This window comes from Citrus sinensis, chromosome 2, assembly GCF_022201045.2.
Source record: "Citrus sinensis cultivar Valencia sweet orange chromosome 2, DVS_A1.0, whole genome shotgun sequence".
Classification (NCBI taxonomy): domain Eukaryota; kingdom Viridiplantae; phylum Streptophyta; class Magnoliopsida; order Sapindales; family Rutaceae; genus Citrus; species Citrus sinensis.
The window spans coordinates 19,598,458-19,618,336 of record NC_068557.1 but is presented as its reverse complement, the minus strand read 5'-3'; the positions used below and the strand labels follow the sequence as shown (position 1 = coordinate 19,618,336).

The window sequence follows — 19,879 nt, the reverse complement described above, 5'->3', positions numbered from 1 at the left end:
AGACCAAATTTCTCACAATTGCCACGAATCCCAAAATCTTGGCCATTGTTAAGATATCCCTTTTTTAACATGAGCTTAAACAATGTCAAACATCTGCTAATCACATCATGAAAGCTAATTGTCACTCTTTTTTATTTTTATTTTTATTTTTTTAATGCTTGAACCTTGTAATAAGCTTAGATGACTCCGCATCCCACTGAAGAACACAAAATATGTATCTTTCTATTGCGATAAATAGAAAATCTTATGCTTCACCCTGATATGAGCACAAAACATAAAATAAAATCAAACCACAACCAATATTAGAGCTGTAATTGTATAACTCTTAGGAGAATAAAAATGGCAACTCACATAAGGGCAGAAAAGTTCAAGCGTTGTAATTCTTCCATATATCAGTACATCCAACATTAGGCTGAACACGGAAACACATAACATCAACAAGCCTTGTCCTAGTATAAAGTGCGTCTATATTCTTATTCTATTAGTGAAAAACATAACTCAACACACTCAAGGCTCCAATTGAAGCACTAACGGGCACATTAATGCAAGAATATAAGAAGAAAACTAATTAATGATATCTGTAGACCCTAAGGAGTAAGCAAATGTATTTCGATACGTATACATCTCCTAAAAGAATATTGAACTATAAATAGACTGCCAATGGATCAAAACACACTTTCAACACAAAATCCAACTAAATTTGCGCAAAATAATTAGTAGAAATTTGTACTCATGACACTAGAATGAACCACACAACAATCTTTTCACAGATCTTTCAGCAAATATATAACCCAAAAAAGTTTAAGATTTTGCACAATCTGTTCCGAAGCAAAGCAATATACACAGAATGGGAACAAATTATTTCTCCATTACATTAGTATAAGTCCCTTGCAGGGGAACAAATTGAACTTTTAAAATGAATTACAACTTAATAATGAACAAATGTATAAACTAATAACAACAACAACGACAATAATAATCAACTAAAAAGTAAGCAAGAATCATAAATGAGCAATTTATAAACCAAACCATAGAAAATTTTCTTGATTAAATTAATAGAAGGTCAGTTAACAGGAAATAAATAGAACCAATAATAATTGGATGAATCAAAACCCTAGAGCTAGAAATTACAATTAAACAAAATATCTGAGACAAGAAATTAATTTAATAAAATAAATACTAAAATAAACAGATAATAAGAAGAATAAGAAGAGAAGGAAGGGACATTACGCAATGATGAAATTAAGTGCTTGCGGGCTGGAGAAATTGCCGACACAAGAGTGAGTAACGTTTGTCGTCTTGTAAGCTGTAACTTCGTAGTTCTATATACTCACCGTTGTTTCTCTTTCGCTCGATGGTCTATAGAGTCATTGATTTTGGCTGGAATTTGATGGTGGAGGTCTGAATTTTGAGGAGGATTTTGTCACGACCGGCTGTAGAAGGGAGCCTTTCGCATTGACTATTTTTAGTGACCGGCTTCAACCGCTTGAATCAATTTTAATTTATCACTGTTATGTTCACTTGGCATGTATTTATTGGTCAACTAATCATTTCACTGGCTGTATGTTACGATAAATGTAACTTAGAGCGATACTTCAAATTTATATACAAATGTAGATAACTAATCATCAAAGAATCTACCCATGCCGTGGCATGGCGCATAATCCCTGACTCAGAAATTGCTAAAAGAAATCTCGAAAGCGTTACGTTTGGTTTAAAAATAGAATTGAAAGCAAACAGGAAATCCACGTTCTTAAAAAAGTGATTTTGATAACCATGAATCACCCTTCCAGCTTTACTGCATGGGATTTCCTTGCATCGGTTTTGTTCGGGTCGAGCGACAGTCCCCTAATGTCAGATATTTTGCAGGGAAAATACCAATTAAATTTCGGCAGCTTCTCTCTGGTCCTTTCCCGAGAAAAATAATTATGTAAAGGTTGATTTTCACTCTAGTTGCCAAAATATCTAGTAAGATACTATCTAAAATATTATATTATTACACCAGTTCTTACCAATAGGAATGAGATAACCGAAGCAATTAATACAAAAGCAAAAGAAGAAAGAATGTGTCGACATTTCACTGTTTGGTTGAATAGAAAATTATAGGATTTTTGTTTTAGGAGAAAGGTGTTATTTTGGTGTCCTTTCAAAATATATGATAAAAATAAAAGGTGTTTATGCTATATACTTTCACAACACACGCTACGTGCATTAAAAGTTAGCACAGAAATTCAGGAAAAGATATGCACCCACGAAATAAAGAAAATTGAGCTCTCAATCTTAAAAATAAAATGAGAAAAATGCTCACTGCACAATCAAAAAATCATATTCTAAAGGTCAAAAAAAAAAAAATGCCCACTCAATTTTAATATTTAAACTTCATGTACTTCTATGAATATGCGCAATTGTTTAAATTGGTTAGCTGCTTGAATCCAATTAAAAGAAAATGGACAAACTAATTTAAAGATTTTAGTTTTATGCGATTAAGAAGATTATCTTCAAGCATCCTTCCCAAACAATATATATATATATATATATATATCCCTTTTGAAAAAAAAAAAGAGGATTATCTTCAAGCATCATTTGGATTTTGATCAGTAATAGCAGTGGTCGGTGTGATTTTGCTGGGTGGTGGTAGACTCACTAAATGCGCTGGTAAATTCTCTTTAACTTTTTTAATTTCTCAATAAACAATAGGGAGAATAATATTAATCACCAAATGAACACATTCCACAATTAAAAATTAGGTGCAGTGCAACTAGCTGGATCCAAATTAATGACGAGTATTTTCATCACAACACAAAAAATACACACACACGTATGGGCAAAACTATTCTGCAACATGGCTTTGGTATCCCTTTTTTTTGTCTTTTTTAAGGTCAACTAGAATAGAATCTTGTTATTTGTCACAACAACAAAAAAGTTAAAAACTTTTAAATTTTTACACATTAGTCCTATACCCACACGTAGTATCATTTTTCTCACTTATTTTGCACCGTCAATGACATCATTTTTCTCACCCATTTTAATTAAAAGATAATTAAGATTATTTTTAATATAGAAATAGAATAATAAAACAAAATTATTATTCTTATTTTTTAATTAATTAAAAAAGATATTTTACATTAAAAAATATAGACAATCATTGGTGACCACTGCTTCTTCGCATGCAACGCCATTATTGATCGAAAGGGGTCATGAAGGGTACCATTAGACTTGAAATTGGATGATCTACACATCGATAGTCTCAATGCCAGAAAATGGTGATGTGTAAAGCTGGCACGCCCCTTCCAAAATAACTACAACCATAACTACACTACAAAAACACAACAAGTTGCACTACACTGCCACCTTTTTTCAAGTTAGAGACCCTCAATTTGGTTGTTAAAGGCAATGAACCTTGAAACGCCATCTAATCATTGGGTCTTTCTATAATTGTTTGCATAATTGCATTGGAAGGTGCATCTATCATCGACGCATATCCATTTATTCGACAACATTGTCACCATTATATAGATCGGAGAATTTTGAATTTGTTGATAGTATTTTTGTTTCTGTTCACTCACATCTATTTCTTAGTGATGGTGTCGTCATTGTTGTCATTAATGATGCAATAATTTTTAGCAATGTTATTTTGATTTTTCATCTAATTTACAAAACTTAAATATTAATCATAATATTCAATTTTAGTCTCATACGCTTAAATATTACTAATATTCAAGTTCATGGATGGATATCAGATAAATCAAATTCGGAGTATTTTGTATGGATATTATCCAATCTATTTGGATCAAATACTTAGATATCCAACTTGAATGGATTTGTTTGCTCTTCCTAGCTGTCAACTCAATTAATAACTATATTGAGTTTTAAAACTCCTAATATGATAACCCATTTATGATACAATTAATTATACTAATAGACTTATATTTTAATTGATAGATATGTGTTAAATTGTCATCTGTATTGTTGTTCGTGTGCGATGTTAGCAAGAGACAAGAAAGAATAAAAAATACTTATTTTTAGTTTATTTTTACTAAAGAAATATTTAAATTATTTTTAAATAGAGTAATTGTCTAGATTTTTTTTCCTTCTCTCAAATAAGTTAATAAAAGATCTTAACTGTATGGATATGTATTAATGACTATTTAAAGTATTGGGGTGGAGTAACAAATATCAATTTATTTAAGTGTGCAATTAAATTTATTCTTTTTTTATTTAAGGACAAACACGAAACCAAAAATACAAAACTCATTGTTCAAACAAACAAAAATGATTTTACAAATTCATAAACTAACACTTCATTATTATTAGTAAATTAACATATTTTTACTACATAATTAAATAATTGACCTTATGTTAAATAAATATTAGGTTACAAAAAAAATAAATCATTAACTAATAGAATATGAAATTAAATTTATTTTCCTATTTTGTGCATTCTATCTACTTGAGATGGTAAAATCTCTTATGTTAAAAAAAAAAAAAGGTTATGGGGTTTGAACCTTGTTCACATAGGTGAGAGGAAATTGGTTGTCATAATGTTAAAATTAAAAAAATCATATTTATATTTATCATTAATTATGGTTAGTAAATAATATACATAGTTTAACTATATAATAAATTAGTCAATATATTAATTAATATGTAAATTTATTAATTTAAATAGATATTAATAAATATAAGAGTAAGTCATTTGATTGGAAACCTAGTTCAATAGTGTAAACAAAAAATAGAATATTATGGACTTATATGTCATAATTTTAAAACTTTTGATTTTTTTTATTTTGCATGAACAATAGGGACTTTTAATGTTAATAACCCAATAATCTCATTGAGCTATTGTACAACTCTTGCTTTGGATGTGGATTCGAAAAAGACAATATATATATATATATATTTTTTTACCGCCTAATTGAAGAGATTTCAGTCTGAATGATAATACCTTTTATGGAAAAAAAAAATGTTACCAGAAGGTTCTCAAATATGAGTATTTCTTCGAATAGAAATAAAGATAATAATAGCGAGAGTGCAACTTGAATGAGAGTCACTTTCTTCAAACAGACAAAAGTGAAATTAAACCCCAAGAAATTGATTATTAATCTTCCATAATTTTTATATGAAACAGAAGGAAACAGACAATTGTTACGATTTGGACAGTTCAAAATGACAACAATGAAATTGTGCCCACAAATGCTTTGCTGTTTTTTCACTCTTTTTTTTGGGGGGGGGGGGGGGGGGGCCCTTAAATGACAATTCATCCATGAGAGCGTTAATTTGCAGGCAGTTTCTTCATTTTGTTTCTTTTCTTAAGAGTTAAGTCTCAGCCAAAAAGCTAAAACTCCTACAGCCATGCATTGGAGAGACTATCATCTCATGGCCGATGAGGATTTTAGATCACGAAAATCACTACCTATCATTGCTCATATATCTCCACTCGTGTCATTCGTGACACATTTTACACATTTCTTACTGGGAAATGATACTTGCTTTTCTCTATCAATTACATATTTAAAGACACCTAACTTAAATTAGTTTTATTACGTTACATCTTCATAAGTTTGGACTACATGTCATTTTGAGTCATGTTTGATTGAGCGCATTTTGAGGCTTCATATCTATCTGCTTCAATTTTTAAAAAAATGTCCATCAGGCTTGAACGCCATATCTCATGAGAGTTAAATGGCTCTTAACAAGGATGGATAACAAGTATATGGGTGGCAGGTGATTTTTGTCTTTTTTTTTTTGGGGGGGGGGGCTGCAGCATGACATTTTTCAGGTATTCTTGATAATATGACAATTAATAGATAGAACTCATTTGGGACAGCGGTATAGCCATGTAGTGACTTTTGACTTGCAATTGCTATGAAGTAGAATCATTATCTGTGCAAGTGGGAACGAGCATTTTAATGAAATATAACTGGTTGTCAATTCAGAAAGTGATATAAGTTCCTTTTATGTCGATAATAGATTAATTTTCGAAGCAAAGTCGAAACACTGTATCAGTTGTGCTTATTAGGCAGATTAATTACAACAATTTGCTAAACCATTAGATCTAGCATAGTGTATTTTTTACTAATTCTTACTTTTAAGAGGAGAAAAATTCTTAACTAATTGTCCCTCAAGGGAAATGAAACATTTTTCACATTAGTTGAGGTTATTTGCACTCTAAAAAATGCTCTAAATATTCTATTATTTTACACACTCTTCTAACAAATTTAAGAAATTAGTTTTTACTTGTACGCTCTTTAAAATTATAAAAAAGAAAAGAAAAAAACTTTACTTAAACTTTTTAAATTAATTATCTTTATTTACTATACACACTCATAAAACATTAAGTACACTCTAAATATAACTTTGAAAACCTATTTTTTATAAGGATTATTTTTTGCCTATCCCCATATGTTTCAACAAATTTGGGCACACACCTTAATGTTTCAAGAACTATCACCGCACACCCTAATCAATAAATTCTGCCATTAACTTTATGCGCTAATGTGTTGTTTTAAAAAATCTCACAATGTTGTTACCATCATTTTCCTTTTTATCCTAGTTCCATCAAAGTTAACGGTGAAATTTACCGATTAGGATTTACGTTGATAATTGTTGAAACATTAAAGTACACGCCAAAATTCATTGACACAGGTGGAGGCAGACAAAAAATAACCTTTTTATTGAAATTTATTGGGTCAGGAAATCAATTATGAAAAAACAACAAATTCCTTTTGTTTTTATATGCATTATTTCTCTCACCAACCACTTGTCTTATCTTCGCCTTCATATTACCATGATCAAAGCAACGTTTAGTATTTTGATTTGCAAGCAACTACAGTACCATAACTACTTAACGAAATTAATCCCTTTATAAAAAAAAAGTTATTATCATTTTACTACTTCAAAAATTGCCAAATATCAAATGACTACAACAAGTATTGTCTTCCATCATTTTCCTATTATATCTTTATAAAAATATCATTTTACTACTTTTCCGTTATAACAAATATCATTTTACTATTTTTCCGTTACAACCGTTAGTTGACTCGTTAGTTGATCAGTTAGTTGATCAGTTAGTTGACTAACAAAATACCAAATTTACCCTTCATGATTAAAAAAAAGCTTCATTAAAAAATAATAAGACAAATTTATTTTGTAAATAAGCTTCATTTTCATAATTCCAACAAAAAGAATTATATTGGTATTTTATATTCATTTTAATAAATATATTAAAAATTTATTTTGTAAATAAGTTTCAAGTAATTTTTTTTAATTATAAAGGGTGAAATTGGTATTTTATTAGTCAACTAACGGTTATAACGGAAAAGTAGAAAAATGATATTTTTATAAAGATATAGTAAGAAAATGATAGGAAACAATACTTATTGTAATCATTTGATATTTGATAATTTTTAAAGTAGTAAAATGATAATAACCCTTAAAAAAATGCTCTATTCTTTCTAAGAGAGTTGAATGAATTTTTTTGTCATAAATAATGCTTATTATCTTTTTATGATTAAAAAAAATCAACATCTTACAATTTCAACGAACTAATGTAGACTTGCATTGTCCCATCATAAAAATTGAATAAATAAAAAGAATTATTTGTGATGATGCCAAGAAAAAAGGTAAAGAAAAGTTATAAAGTTTTAAAGGAAAAGAATCGATAATGTCGAATGAATGTATTAAATGAGTGTTTGGAGCACTAATAATATTATTTTTTATTGTAATAAATCTTACCTAGTGGTAATTTATTTCATAGATATTTTTGTAATAAAAATTTTATTAAAATATGAGTATTCAAAATAAGTTTTACCGTACAAATAATTTCACCCTTTCATGTTTCACATAGAGGTCCTATTGCAAGATTCAGCATCTAGAGGTTTCTATAAAATTATCTTTTTCTTTTCGTGGCCTCAATCTTATCTCATTAATAATACAACACTGCTGTGTTATCTTGAACACTGCTGTGTTATCGGATCTTAATGGAAAGTGGGTATCATTGTCTTGCCGACCTGAAAGAAAGAGAGATAAGTTTCAAATGTTAACGATTTTGCATTTGGAGAATGCCACAATTGGAATCTCACGGTCCCATTGGGTATTGACTCTTCAATTATCACTAATCAATTAATTGCTTTTGGTTAATCATAAAACTCTAAAAGGGTATCGCTGTTGATTAGAAAAATAAAATAACTTAGATTTTCTGCTTAAAGTTGCTATTCCATTATTGATTTTCCTTCTCTCTTTTTCTCTGAACCTTAAAGTTTTAAAGAAGTATAGTAGCATATTACGAGCAATTCATTGCAGTAAACAGTTTGACCAATCATTAAGATTCTATGGATGAGTGGAGAGAAATTTATTACAAATGAATTTTTTGAGAATTCCTCAAATAAAAGGTCACGATTACATATTAGAATTTTACAGATATCTCGTGAATTACACCCTACCATCCGAGTTAACTAATGTTTTATTTCAATGAAATCCTCAACAGTAAATATTGTAACAAAACTAACTACAATGGTCAAAATACAATTTCAGTTACAAAATTCTGGTCAAAGCTAGCATGTTTTTCATGATGATAATTAAAGATTGGAAATAAGAACATTTACTTTCCAGAATTATGTTCACTAAAGGTCTGCAACCACCTAAGCCATAAATATGATAGCAACAATAATTCCAAAATTGTACTAAAACAAAATGAAAACAAAAAATCAAAATAGAAAGATGAACAATTGCAACACTCAAGCTGCCCTGGACCACTAGAAATTGCGGACAATCAATCAATCATGCACTTGCATATTGCCCTTTGCCTATAAAGGCTAACAAGCTTACAGCTTCATTATCCTCTTCTCTTCAACTTAACCATGGTAACTAATTCTTCCTCAAACAGCTTAATTTTCATGCTTAATGTTAATCATGTTGCTGAAGGCTAAATGGTTTCCCTTTTCCTTAATGCTTTAACAGGTCTTGGTTGCATCTCATGGTGAAAAAGATGAAGCAGAAAATGTGGTGGATTTCAGAGGGAATCCTGTTGATAAGGCCAAAACTGGTGGATGGCTAGCTGCAGGCCTCATCTTAGGTGCTTTTTTAGTTACATGAAGCAGAGCTAATGTATTTAATAATTGTTTCATGTTAATTCATTCATTTATATCAATCAAATTGATGTTGCAGGAACTGAACTCTCTGAAAGAATATGTGCTATGGGCATATCAATGAACTTGGTGACATATTTGGTTGGCGATTTGCATTTATCATCGGCAAAATCTGCAACCATTGTCACCAACTTCATGGGAACACTAAATCTTCTCGGTCTGCTTGGTGGTTTCTTAGCTGATGCAAAACTTGGCCGATACTTGACGGTCGCAATCTTTGCATCCGTCACTGCTTTGGTAGGTTTTTGATTCATCAAAGTTCAAACTACTTATCATGTTCAAAATTGATTATCAGTGGGAACTTATCATTAATACTATTTTATTTTGCAAATCTTGTAACAGGGAGTGGGATTATTGACATCGGCCACAAGCATTCCTAGCATGAGGCCTCCTCAATGTGATGATTACAGAAGAAAGCATCATCAATGCATTGAGGCAAACGGCAAGCAACTGGCTATGCTCTATGCAGCACTCTATACAATAGCACTTGGTGGTGGTGGAATAAAATCTAATGTCTCAGGCTTTGGCTCTGACCAATTCGACACATCAGACCCCAAAGAAGAAAAGGCCATGATATTCTTCTTTAACAGATTTTATTTTGCCATTAGCATAGGGTCTTTATTTGCTGTGATAGTTTTGGTCTATGTGCAAGATAATGTTGGAAGAGGCTGGGGATATGGTATTTCAGCAGGGACTATGGTAGTTGCTGCAGCTATATTGCTAATTGGGACGCCCTGGTACCGGTTCAAAAAGCCTAGAGGCAGCCCTTTAACTGTTATATGGAGGGTATTGCTCTTGGCTTGGAAGAAGAGGAGTCACCCTTATCCTGATCATCCTAGCTTATTGAATGAGTACCAAAATGCGAAGGTCCCCCACACAGAGAAATTCAAGTAAGTAACAAGTTTAATAAGTATTGTGCCATATGTTTAAGCCTTTCATTAGACCAGCAACTAAGAAACTTCTTTTCCTTGTGCTTGTGAAAATATAAATAGGTGCCTGGACAAGGCTGCAATAATTGAAGACAATGCCGTTGCCAATGAAAACAAAAACAATTCTTGGATCGTTTCTACCGTGACTGAAGTTGAAGAAGTGAAGATGGTGTTAAAGCTTCTCCCAATTTGGGCCACGTGTATACTTTTCTGGACAGTTTATTCACAAATGACTACATTCACTGTGGAGCAGGCAACCTTCATGAACAGAAAAATTGGCTCCTTTACTGTGCCTTCAGGTTCTTTATCAGCCTTTCTATTCATAACCATCCTTCTCTTTACTTCACTAAACGAAAAAGTGTTTGTTCCCCTGGCTCGAAAAATCACACACTCCATCCAAGGAATGACAAGCCTTCAGAGGGTTGGCACTGGACTAATTTTTTCAGTGATTGCTATGATTGTTTCTGCCGTTATTGAGCAGCAAAGGAGGGAAACTTCAGTTCAAAAGCACATCCAAATAAGTGCTTTCTGGCTAGTCCCTCAGTACTTTCTTGTCGGCGCAGGCGAAGCTTTTGTTTATGTGGGACAACTTGAGTTCTTCATTAGGGAAGGGCCAGAGAGGATGAAATCAATGAGCACAGGGCTGTTTCTAAGTGCCATTTCAATGGGGATGTTTGTTAGCAGCATGTTGGTGTCTATTGTTGACAAAATAACCAATAAGCACTGGCTGAGAAGCAATTTGAATAAAGGGAAGTTAAACAACTTCTATTGGCTACTTGCAGTGCTAGGACTTTTGAATTTCATGGTGTTTCTTTTCGTTGCAATGAAGCATCAGTATAATGTGCAGCATCGTGTTAAGGGAGATAAAGAGCTTGAGAATTTCAATGATGGGAAAGTTTAAGATTTGGAGAACAATTGGATTGCTGAGGGAAAAATGGAGCTCTAGTTGGTGTTTGCTTTTGAGCTTAAATATGTAACAGTATATTGCCAGGTTGTATTTAGTTAATTTTAAGCATTCTTTTGTGTGCCCTATTAAGCATTGTGGTAAATAAAAGATCTTGTGATGTGTTAATTTTTTTTTTAAGTATGTATTAATTAATTAAATGTTTATGATAAGAAGTTTTATGATTCCAAATTCTCAAATTTATTTATTTTATGCGTTCTGTTCATCCAGCAAAACTAACTGCCCTCTCTTTTGGTTCTTAAGCCCGTGGGCTCATTTGGTTTTCGAGACTGCAATTCACTAAAGCCCATTTCTTATACAAAGAAAATGAAAATGAAAAAAAAAATTATAAGAAATAAAAAAATAAAACTCAATGTGTGCATTATGGATTTTTTAAAAATCATTTTCTTTCCTTTTGACCTCTCAATCTACCGTCTATCCCATTTGCTAATCCACAAACATTACCCTCGTAAACAAATATAAATTGAAAGATAACTCACCGTCAATTCGTCACAAAATACACGTAAAAAGCTTTGATAATCATTAAGAGTGCATTTGATTCAGAGATAAAAAGTTTAGAATTGAATTACGCTAACAAATTTTAATATAATTCATGTTTGGTCCACCCATTATCACCGAGAATGATGGTATTTGAGCTCCTCAGTTTATCTCATCAACCTCCACGTCTTAACCAACCCCACTAAAAATTAAAAATAAAAATCTGTCAATATCTCTCATCTAATCCCCACTTTACTCTTATTATAATTTTTATCATTTTCATGCACCTTACCATATAAAACTTAGAGAATCTGTTGGTTATGAAGGCCTATGCTAAAATAAGGAAGATACTATGATATTTTTTTTCTTTCTTTTTGAGTTTTTTTTATATAAATAATCTACCATAAAATCCATTCAGCTTTTTAATAATACTGATTCACTGGATCATAAGGCGAAGAATATAATGTCAAAATTTAGAAGGCATCATGAGGAAAATGTAAAATTATTTGGGCAAAATTAGGTTTTTAAGAATCAAATTAGCTTCATGGTAGATATTTACCTTCCTCTGTATTCATATTGTTTAAGTGTTTATGTGTTAATTGATTTATGTGATTACTAAGTGTGAATGAAACTAACTTTGTATTTCTTAGGAAATCTAGGGTTTTGTTGCTTACTAAAGTGGCTGATTTTTCTATTTTAGTGTTTTAAGTGAATGATTTTGTAAATTTAGGCTAGAGGTGTTTAATAACAATCTCATCCTCATTTGGTCTCGTAAAACCATTTTCTTTGTTGGGTGGTTTATGATTTATAAATCACTTAGGTTATGGTACTAAAATTGGTGAATTTGAGATTTTAGTTCTTGAATCACCTCATTGATTAGTTATGTCTTTATAGCTTCAAGTGCTTAAGACTTTTACTTTTAGATAGTTTAAAAGTGAAAAGTAAGTTTATTGTTTCTTTTCATGTCTAATTTTGCTTTAAACATGTGGATTGATGATATTCGAGATGTCAGAAACATGATTTTTAAGGTAAAAATTTTATTAATAATTTATGGAATTGTACAAAAAAAAAATTTGAGGGTTGATGGGTTGTTGTAAACTTCGTTGTTTCAAAACTTGATTAAATGATGTTTGATTGACTTGAAACTTGGAGAAACTAAAGGTAAATGTGTATCATTTCAGTTCTAAAAATTCTAGATTGAATTGGGTTTGTATTTGATTTTTAATGGATTTTTCAAAATGATTAGTTGCTGTCCAAGTTTATTAGAAATTACTCATATATTATATTTGGTGTTGCAAACGAATGGTCTACCAGCATCGGAATAAGCAGAAATATGGAAAAACTAAACTCCTATATGCATAATTCAAATATAGGAAATTTCAGATTGATTGAACTTGTAATTTATTTTTAATGATTTTTCAAACTCTGCTACTTCTGTAGTAAGTTCTTTAATAGAATATTTCGCTAACTTTTGATCTTATAAAACATCAGCCTAATGATATCAGAATGATGGCCGCCTCCCTTCAAAACTTGGATTGCTGGGTTTATATGTCTCCTGATTGGTTCTCCAAGAAGATGGGTGTCAATTTTTCTTTCTATTTGAATTGTCCCAACTAGTTCTTTCTAAGTAGTTCAAGTGCTCTACTCATGAATTAAAAGAGGTTACCACCTATTGTTTATAGTTCCACGGCCCTTTATCTATTAGTCATTGATCTTCTAGAGGCAAAAAACGAATGTGATATGATTCCTCAAATTTTAATATGTTGTTGAATCATATTAAAATCTAGAAAGTATCATTCCGATATATTTAGTAATTTAAATATATAAATATCCAAAAACCTATTGCTGCTATTGTGGTTTCATAAGTAGTTTTGACTTATAGTTTATCACACAAAAACCTAATATAGAGTTGTGCAAAAGACATGAGAATTTTATATGTAAAGCATTGACATGTCTAAATATGTTCTATAAGTTTTCATAACATTCAAGAAGTAATAAATTTTAAAGAAAGTTTGAAACTCATGTTGTCAATGTTTCCAATTGAATTTGATTAGTGAAAATCTGCTAACTTTTGATATTTTTTAGGGAGAAAAAAATATGTGTCCACACTGTGACTGCAAATAAAATACCAAAACCATAAATCTTTTTTCATTGTATTTGAGAATGTTCTTAAAGGTTCGTCTTTTTTTTTTCTTTTATCTTTTTTCTTATTGAAATAATTTAATTTATAATTAGCCCCATTATCGATTTGTAGGGTTTACGATTTATTTGAGTTTTGTGTTTAATGAAGCGATATCTTGATTATTAGGATCTGTTTCTGAAATTGAAAATCTAAGATTTCTAGTCTAATTAAGTTTGAGTATTTTTAATTATTATTATAATCCATAACTCAAAAGATGAATTTTGTAATAATAGCTTTTCTATTTGCTAGTTAGCCCTATTAATGATGCATTGACTTCAAATTTTAGACCTTGCCTTCCATTTGGAAATTTTGTAATGCTTGGCTTCTATGTCAAGCTAGTACCTTTAGATGTACGTGTTGTGTCATGAAGTACATTCAAGATATTACTTGAAATTTGATCATTTTTGAAAACATTGTAAGTTTCTCTATAAGTTTCTTTAATATTTTGTTAAATGCATTGTGCGATGTAGATCTTCGAAGTAGAATTATTGAGCAATTTGTAGGTGCTGATATGATCTGTGGTTTTTTTTTCCTCTCTTTATAAAGGATGGTTTAGCGTTCAGTAAACTACTTAATCACATCTATTATGGCCAAATTAGATTGTCTATTGGTTCAGTGGTTTAAATGACAGAGTACCAAAAATAAGTGCCCGCGTGATTGGGTTACGAAGACATGTTGCATCCCTTGGTGAGGCGTTTGTTATTTTAATACCATGTTTAATTAGTTATTTACTTATATACTGGTGATTGTGAATTTGGTGGAGTTAACTAATTTTTAATGTCTTTTGCTGTGCTTCTAAGGTAATATTTAAATAATAAAAATGATTACTATTAATTTTGAGCTTGTTAGGCGTCTTAAATAGGTACTGTTCAGTGAGGTACTATTTATTTGTATGTTCTTTCTTTTTGTAATCTCTAGAAAATATTGAGCGGTTGGTTGTATAATACTATTTTGGTTCTGAAGTTTGTAACATATACTGACTTAGTATTTAGATTTGAAGTTTAAGGGATGTGATGAGTACACTATGGATGATCTTCTATAACTTCGTGATGAGTGGACCAAATATGTTGCCAAGTTAATTGTAGCATGCAATAATAAGGTAATTTATGAGTATTTTTTTTCTTCTAAATGTCCAAGACTTAATTTATGTAGCATACTAACTAGTTCAATATGTCATGCCATGATTGTAGGTAGGAAAATAATGAAGGTCAAGGTGTAGAAGTATTAGGGCAAATTTTGTTACAAACTTAATATTGTTTTCATATTACTGAACACCATTTTTCTTGTAGTGTAATTTATTAGACGTACTGATGTAAAACAACTTACCTTAAATTAATTTTATTTAAATAATTTAATTAATGAATAATATGTCATGTCATCAATATGTTGAATAAATAAATAGGTTATCATATAAATATTGAGAATAATTCCAGCCAGTAGCGAATCTATGCGTGGGCTAGACCAAGCTGTACAGAAAAATTTGTTTATTAATTTAGTAAAATAATAGAATTTTTACTTCTTTCATATATGTCCATAATTCAGTTACCCTTATGATTTCATCAATTTAGTATAACAATAGAGTTTTTATTTTATATTCAAATATGTCCCTAACTCAATGACCCTTATGTTTTCATCAATTTCATATAATAATAGGGTTTTATTTTATTTTCAAATATGTACGTAATTCGATTATATTATTTTCAATTGAATTTAGTGACTTATTTTATAAAATGATTAAATTATATATTTATTGAATAGATTGTAAATATTAGGGGGCTAAAATTTTATTACTGGTTTAATTTATTTTAAAAAATTCTAATTGAAAAAAAAGTATGTCAATTTAATATAACATCATCAATGATATTAAAAATACTTATAAAACAACATATAGTAACAATTATCAACATTTTCATAAATTTTTTATATGAATTATCAACATTATTTTATTTTAGAAAATAAAATTTTGAATATTTTAAGGAGTTTTTGATAGAAGGATTATCAACATCTAGTTCTTTAAAAAGAGATAGAGCACCTGATAAAGAAACAACAGCATCCAAGTACCTTTTTTGCTGAATTGAGTTTAGTTTATTATTAAAACTTTTAACTAATAATACTTTTATAATTTGAATGGATGAATAAATTTTAATTGTTTAATTTATTAAGCCTGGAAATTTAATACTTGATTTCGAACATAAGAGTTTTACTTGTAATTTTTAATTGATTGTAATTACATATATTAATCTATTTTAGTTTGAAATTCTTAATTGATTTCTTAATCCTTATATAATTACATGTTATTATAAGTTGCAGCATCAGATTCCATAATTGAAAAATAGTGTTTTGATATTTAAATTATCTTTTGTTTTCTACTCTTTTTTTATAATTATTTTTGTTTATAATACGTATTTATGGGGATAGAGTTCTTAATGTTCCCCCTTATTTAATGTACTTCTTTTTACTTATAAGTTTTTATGTTTGTTTCAAAATATAAATTTTAAAATTTAGCCCGGGGTAATAATAAGTCCTGGAAACGCCCCTGATTTTGGCATGTTGTCTTTGTCATTAATTGTAAATGATATTTTACATCCTTGAGGGGCTCTAATTGAAGATACCATTGTTTTTGGTGATATAACTTTTACTCCAAAGGATTAATTACAACATGTTGTCATCTACGTGGTTAAATTATAAATGACAATTCATACCATATCCTTAAGGGCGTGTTTGGTGCATGGGATTGTGTGGTATTATATCACTATTCACATTAGTTTATTACCAAGAAAATGTTTGGCAAAATTTGAGACCTCATTATACTGCATTATAATGCAGCATAATGAGGCATGGGGTTGCATTACGCAAACCCGAGGGAACCTCGGGTTTGTGTAATGCGGAAGCTTTTTGCCTCAATTGAGGCAACAGTTAATGCCTCCATTGAGGCAAATTTATTTTATTAAAATATTATAAAAATAAATTATTTTATTATTAAATACTAATATAATGAATAAAATATAAAATAAATTATATGATAATATTATTTTATTTATTAATGATTAATGATTAATGTAAATAATATATGAATATTATAATATTATTTACATTAATATTAATTTTAAAATTAATATTATTTAAATTTATACAAATTTAAATATTTATAATTATTTATATTAAATTATAAATTTATTAATATATTAAAATGTAAAATAATAATATATTGTAAATTAAAATATAATTTAATATTATTGAATAATAATTTATTAATTTATATTAACAATTATAATATTAATTATAATCTAAATTTATTATTTACATATAATATTAAATTTTATAAATTTATTTTATCATAATTATAATACAAATTTTAGAAATTTAATCATTAATTTTTAATATTTACTAAAAAATTGTTAAATTTCTACAATTAAGATTTCTATATTTATTATTTTTCTAAGTATTAATAAATATAATTTTTAATTATTTAATTAAATTAATCATAAAAATTAATACAATACAATGTAACACCAAATATAGTTTAATTAAAAATTAATACAGTACAATGTAGCACCAAACATTGTACAGTATTGTTATAATACAATGCTAATGCAATACAACATAATACAATACATCAGCATTAAAATAATGCAATACAGCATAATACAATACAGTGTGCCAAATGCACCCTAAGTGTATGAGATGCAACCTATATCTAAGGACGAAACTTGGAGTAAATTTCTAAGGGAACCTTGTTCAAGCTTCAATTATTTGCAATAGATTAATTTTAGACAAATCTTCTATTTGTGGTTGAGGTGTAGTGTTGAAAATTTTAGAATTTTGCTTGTAGTTACAGTAATTTTGATTGATAAATAAGGCAACTGTTATAAATGAAAAATAAAATGAAAAAGTGATTAGCAAAATAAGATAAAAAAGTTGGGCCCAAATTTTATCAAATTTTACAAGGCTATTTATCATTTTGTTAGAATGGAAAAGTATTTAATAAAATGAAAATCAAACAATCGAGCCACTGTAATTTTATTTCACAAAATATAAGATTTATATATAGTAAGTTTATATATCAAATGTACAGGGGACAAATTGATATTTTTAAAACTAATGTTTAATATTGCATATAAAACTTTCAAAAAAATTTCAAGAGCTAGTAGGTGTCATGGCCCCTTATGGTCCTATAAAGCCTCCATCCCTGTCTATATAATGAATTTATAAGCAACGAACCATACAATTTTTGTTTCGAAGTAAAAAGCTTGACATGCCATCTGTCACTGGCCTTTTTCAAAATACGTGTGACAACTCGCTTGATGGCGCTAAGACTCTATTTAGCCAGCCAACCCAAAAGCCCAAAGAAAGCGATTTGTAGGAAGCGCGTCAACACTCGTACAGAGGAGGTTACGCAAGAGCGTTTTCTCGCCAACACAAAGAACAACCACGCACACAAACACCAAATACAAGGATTGGTTTTTATAGAGGCACCAACCCCAAACTTTTCTAGTCCGCAACAAGAAAAAGATTTACAAATAGTTCAAGTAATGTTTGCACAAGGACACAATGCTCAACAAACTCATGCACCCTCACATACACCTCATCACTATCTATATACATGGTTTGCAAGTGACACCCCTGCTTGTTGAGGCTAGGTGGCGCGCCACCCACACGCCACCTCAAATCCCTCCCCAAGTTTTTACGCTCCCACTAAGCATGTAAGGGGAGCACATCTCCACTCCCCCAAGGAACAAGGCAATCGATGCCCATAAGTCTCTAAATAAGGAAGTTGTGGGGCACAACCGCCGCTGCCCACTCTTCATGTTTCCCTATTTCTAGTGTTCCAGGGCCATGTCTCCCACTCATGCTTGATTTTAGGTCCACCTCTTGGAGAATCGCAACCAACCATGCTCTACGTTCCACAGTCACTGTCCTCCCATAGTCCACGCACGACGCCTCACATTTTCGCATGACTCGGCCCCCACATGCATGCCACACATCGCTGCACATTGGTGTGCACTTTGGCCCGCCACTAAGACACAATCCCGCAACTGCCCACGCAATCCAGCAATTGACTTGCGCGTTGCTGAGCACCACGCTCGCGCACCCCATGCCATGCTTGCTCATGCGCTATTATGCCCCATGTCACCGTGTCCCAGCGCTTTGTGTTTGCGCGCCCCATGTCCGCACGCCCCAGCGCCTCGCTCTCGTACGCCCCTTGGCCTCATGTCCACGTGCCCACTGCACCTCAGTCTTGCGAGTTGCTGCGCACGCCACCTACGCACGCTCTTGCGCTCGCTGCCCAGCATTGCTTGCGCCCATGCTACTGCGTACGCCTTGCTGCCGCGCCCCAGGCAATGCGCCAGCTCTGCTTTGTTTTCGCGCTGACCACAAGCCCGCCCATATGCTGCCAAGACTTGGCACAAGGCCCCAAGCCAAGCTGTTGTGCAAATTTTAATGAACTCGCAAGCGCACGAATCTATTGTAGTATAGATCAATGGTGACGAGTGTCGATCCCACGAGGAGGTGGATTTTAATTATATGTAGAATTAATTTTGTAAATGGGTGGTTGGAATTGTGGTGGAAGTGATTTAAATTATCCTAAAATTGGAATTGAAATGGCGATAATAAATTCTAAAATTGGACTTGCAATGGCGAAATAAATTGAAGAGAAATCTATTGAAATGACGTACTTGGGTATCTGGATCCGTATCAACATGCATCATGGGCTAAATAATCCGTATTAATGCCAATTAAATCATGAGGGGGGAATCCACACCTCATAAACCACGCTCTAATCAATATGGTGCTAAGGGCTTATCGTGCCAAATAATAATAACCTTATACTAGAGAGCCGGTGTAACCAAGGCGGTATCTAGACAAGACTATTATTATTTGTCGACGAAAAGTCAAATCATCCACAAAAACTAGAGGGGAAGAGAAAATAAATTTACCAAATTAAGCCTATGACACATGTTGAGACTTCATCTTCAACCCAAACTTGAAAGAAAATTAGCCACTCATAGTTGAACTAAGGGCAAAATGAGAATTTATTAAAATACGAAGAAAATACAAGATGGAGAAGGAATTACAGAAAATGGATCCCAAAAATGGATTCAGAGATATCAAATTAGGGGGGAGAGGCCCCCTTTTTATAGATACATGGAGTAAATCATGGCCATCGGATTAAAAACAG

At 31.0% G+C, this 19,879-nt stretch overlaps 1 protein-coding gene across 1 annotated transcript; it reads left to right on the top strand.

Annotated features, from left to right (window-relative positions):
• The first annotated feature begins 8,814 nt into the window (after nucleotides 1-8,814).
• Nucleotides 8,815-11,203, top strand: LOC102619172 (protein NRT1/ PTR FAMILY 6.4). The gene is made up of 5 exons (XM_006469567.3): nucleotides 8,815-8,861; nucleotides 8,959-9,073; nucleotides 9,166-9,383; nucleotides 9,489-10,036; nucleotides 10,139-11,203. The coding sequence occupies exons 1-5, from the start codon at nucleotides 8,859-8,861 to the stop codon at nucleotides 10,974-10,976; spliced, it is 1,722 nt and encodes a 573-aa protein (XP_006469630.1). The 5' UTR covers nucleotides 8,815-8,858; the 3' UTR covers nucleotides 10,977-11,203.
• The last annotated feature ends 8,676 nt before the right edge of the window (nucleotides 11,204-19,879 follow it).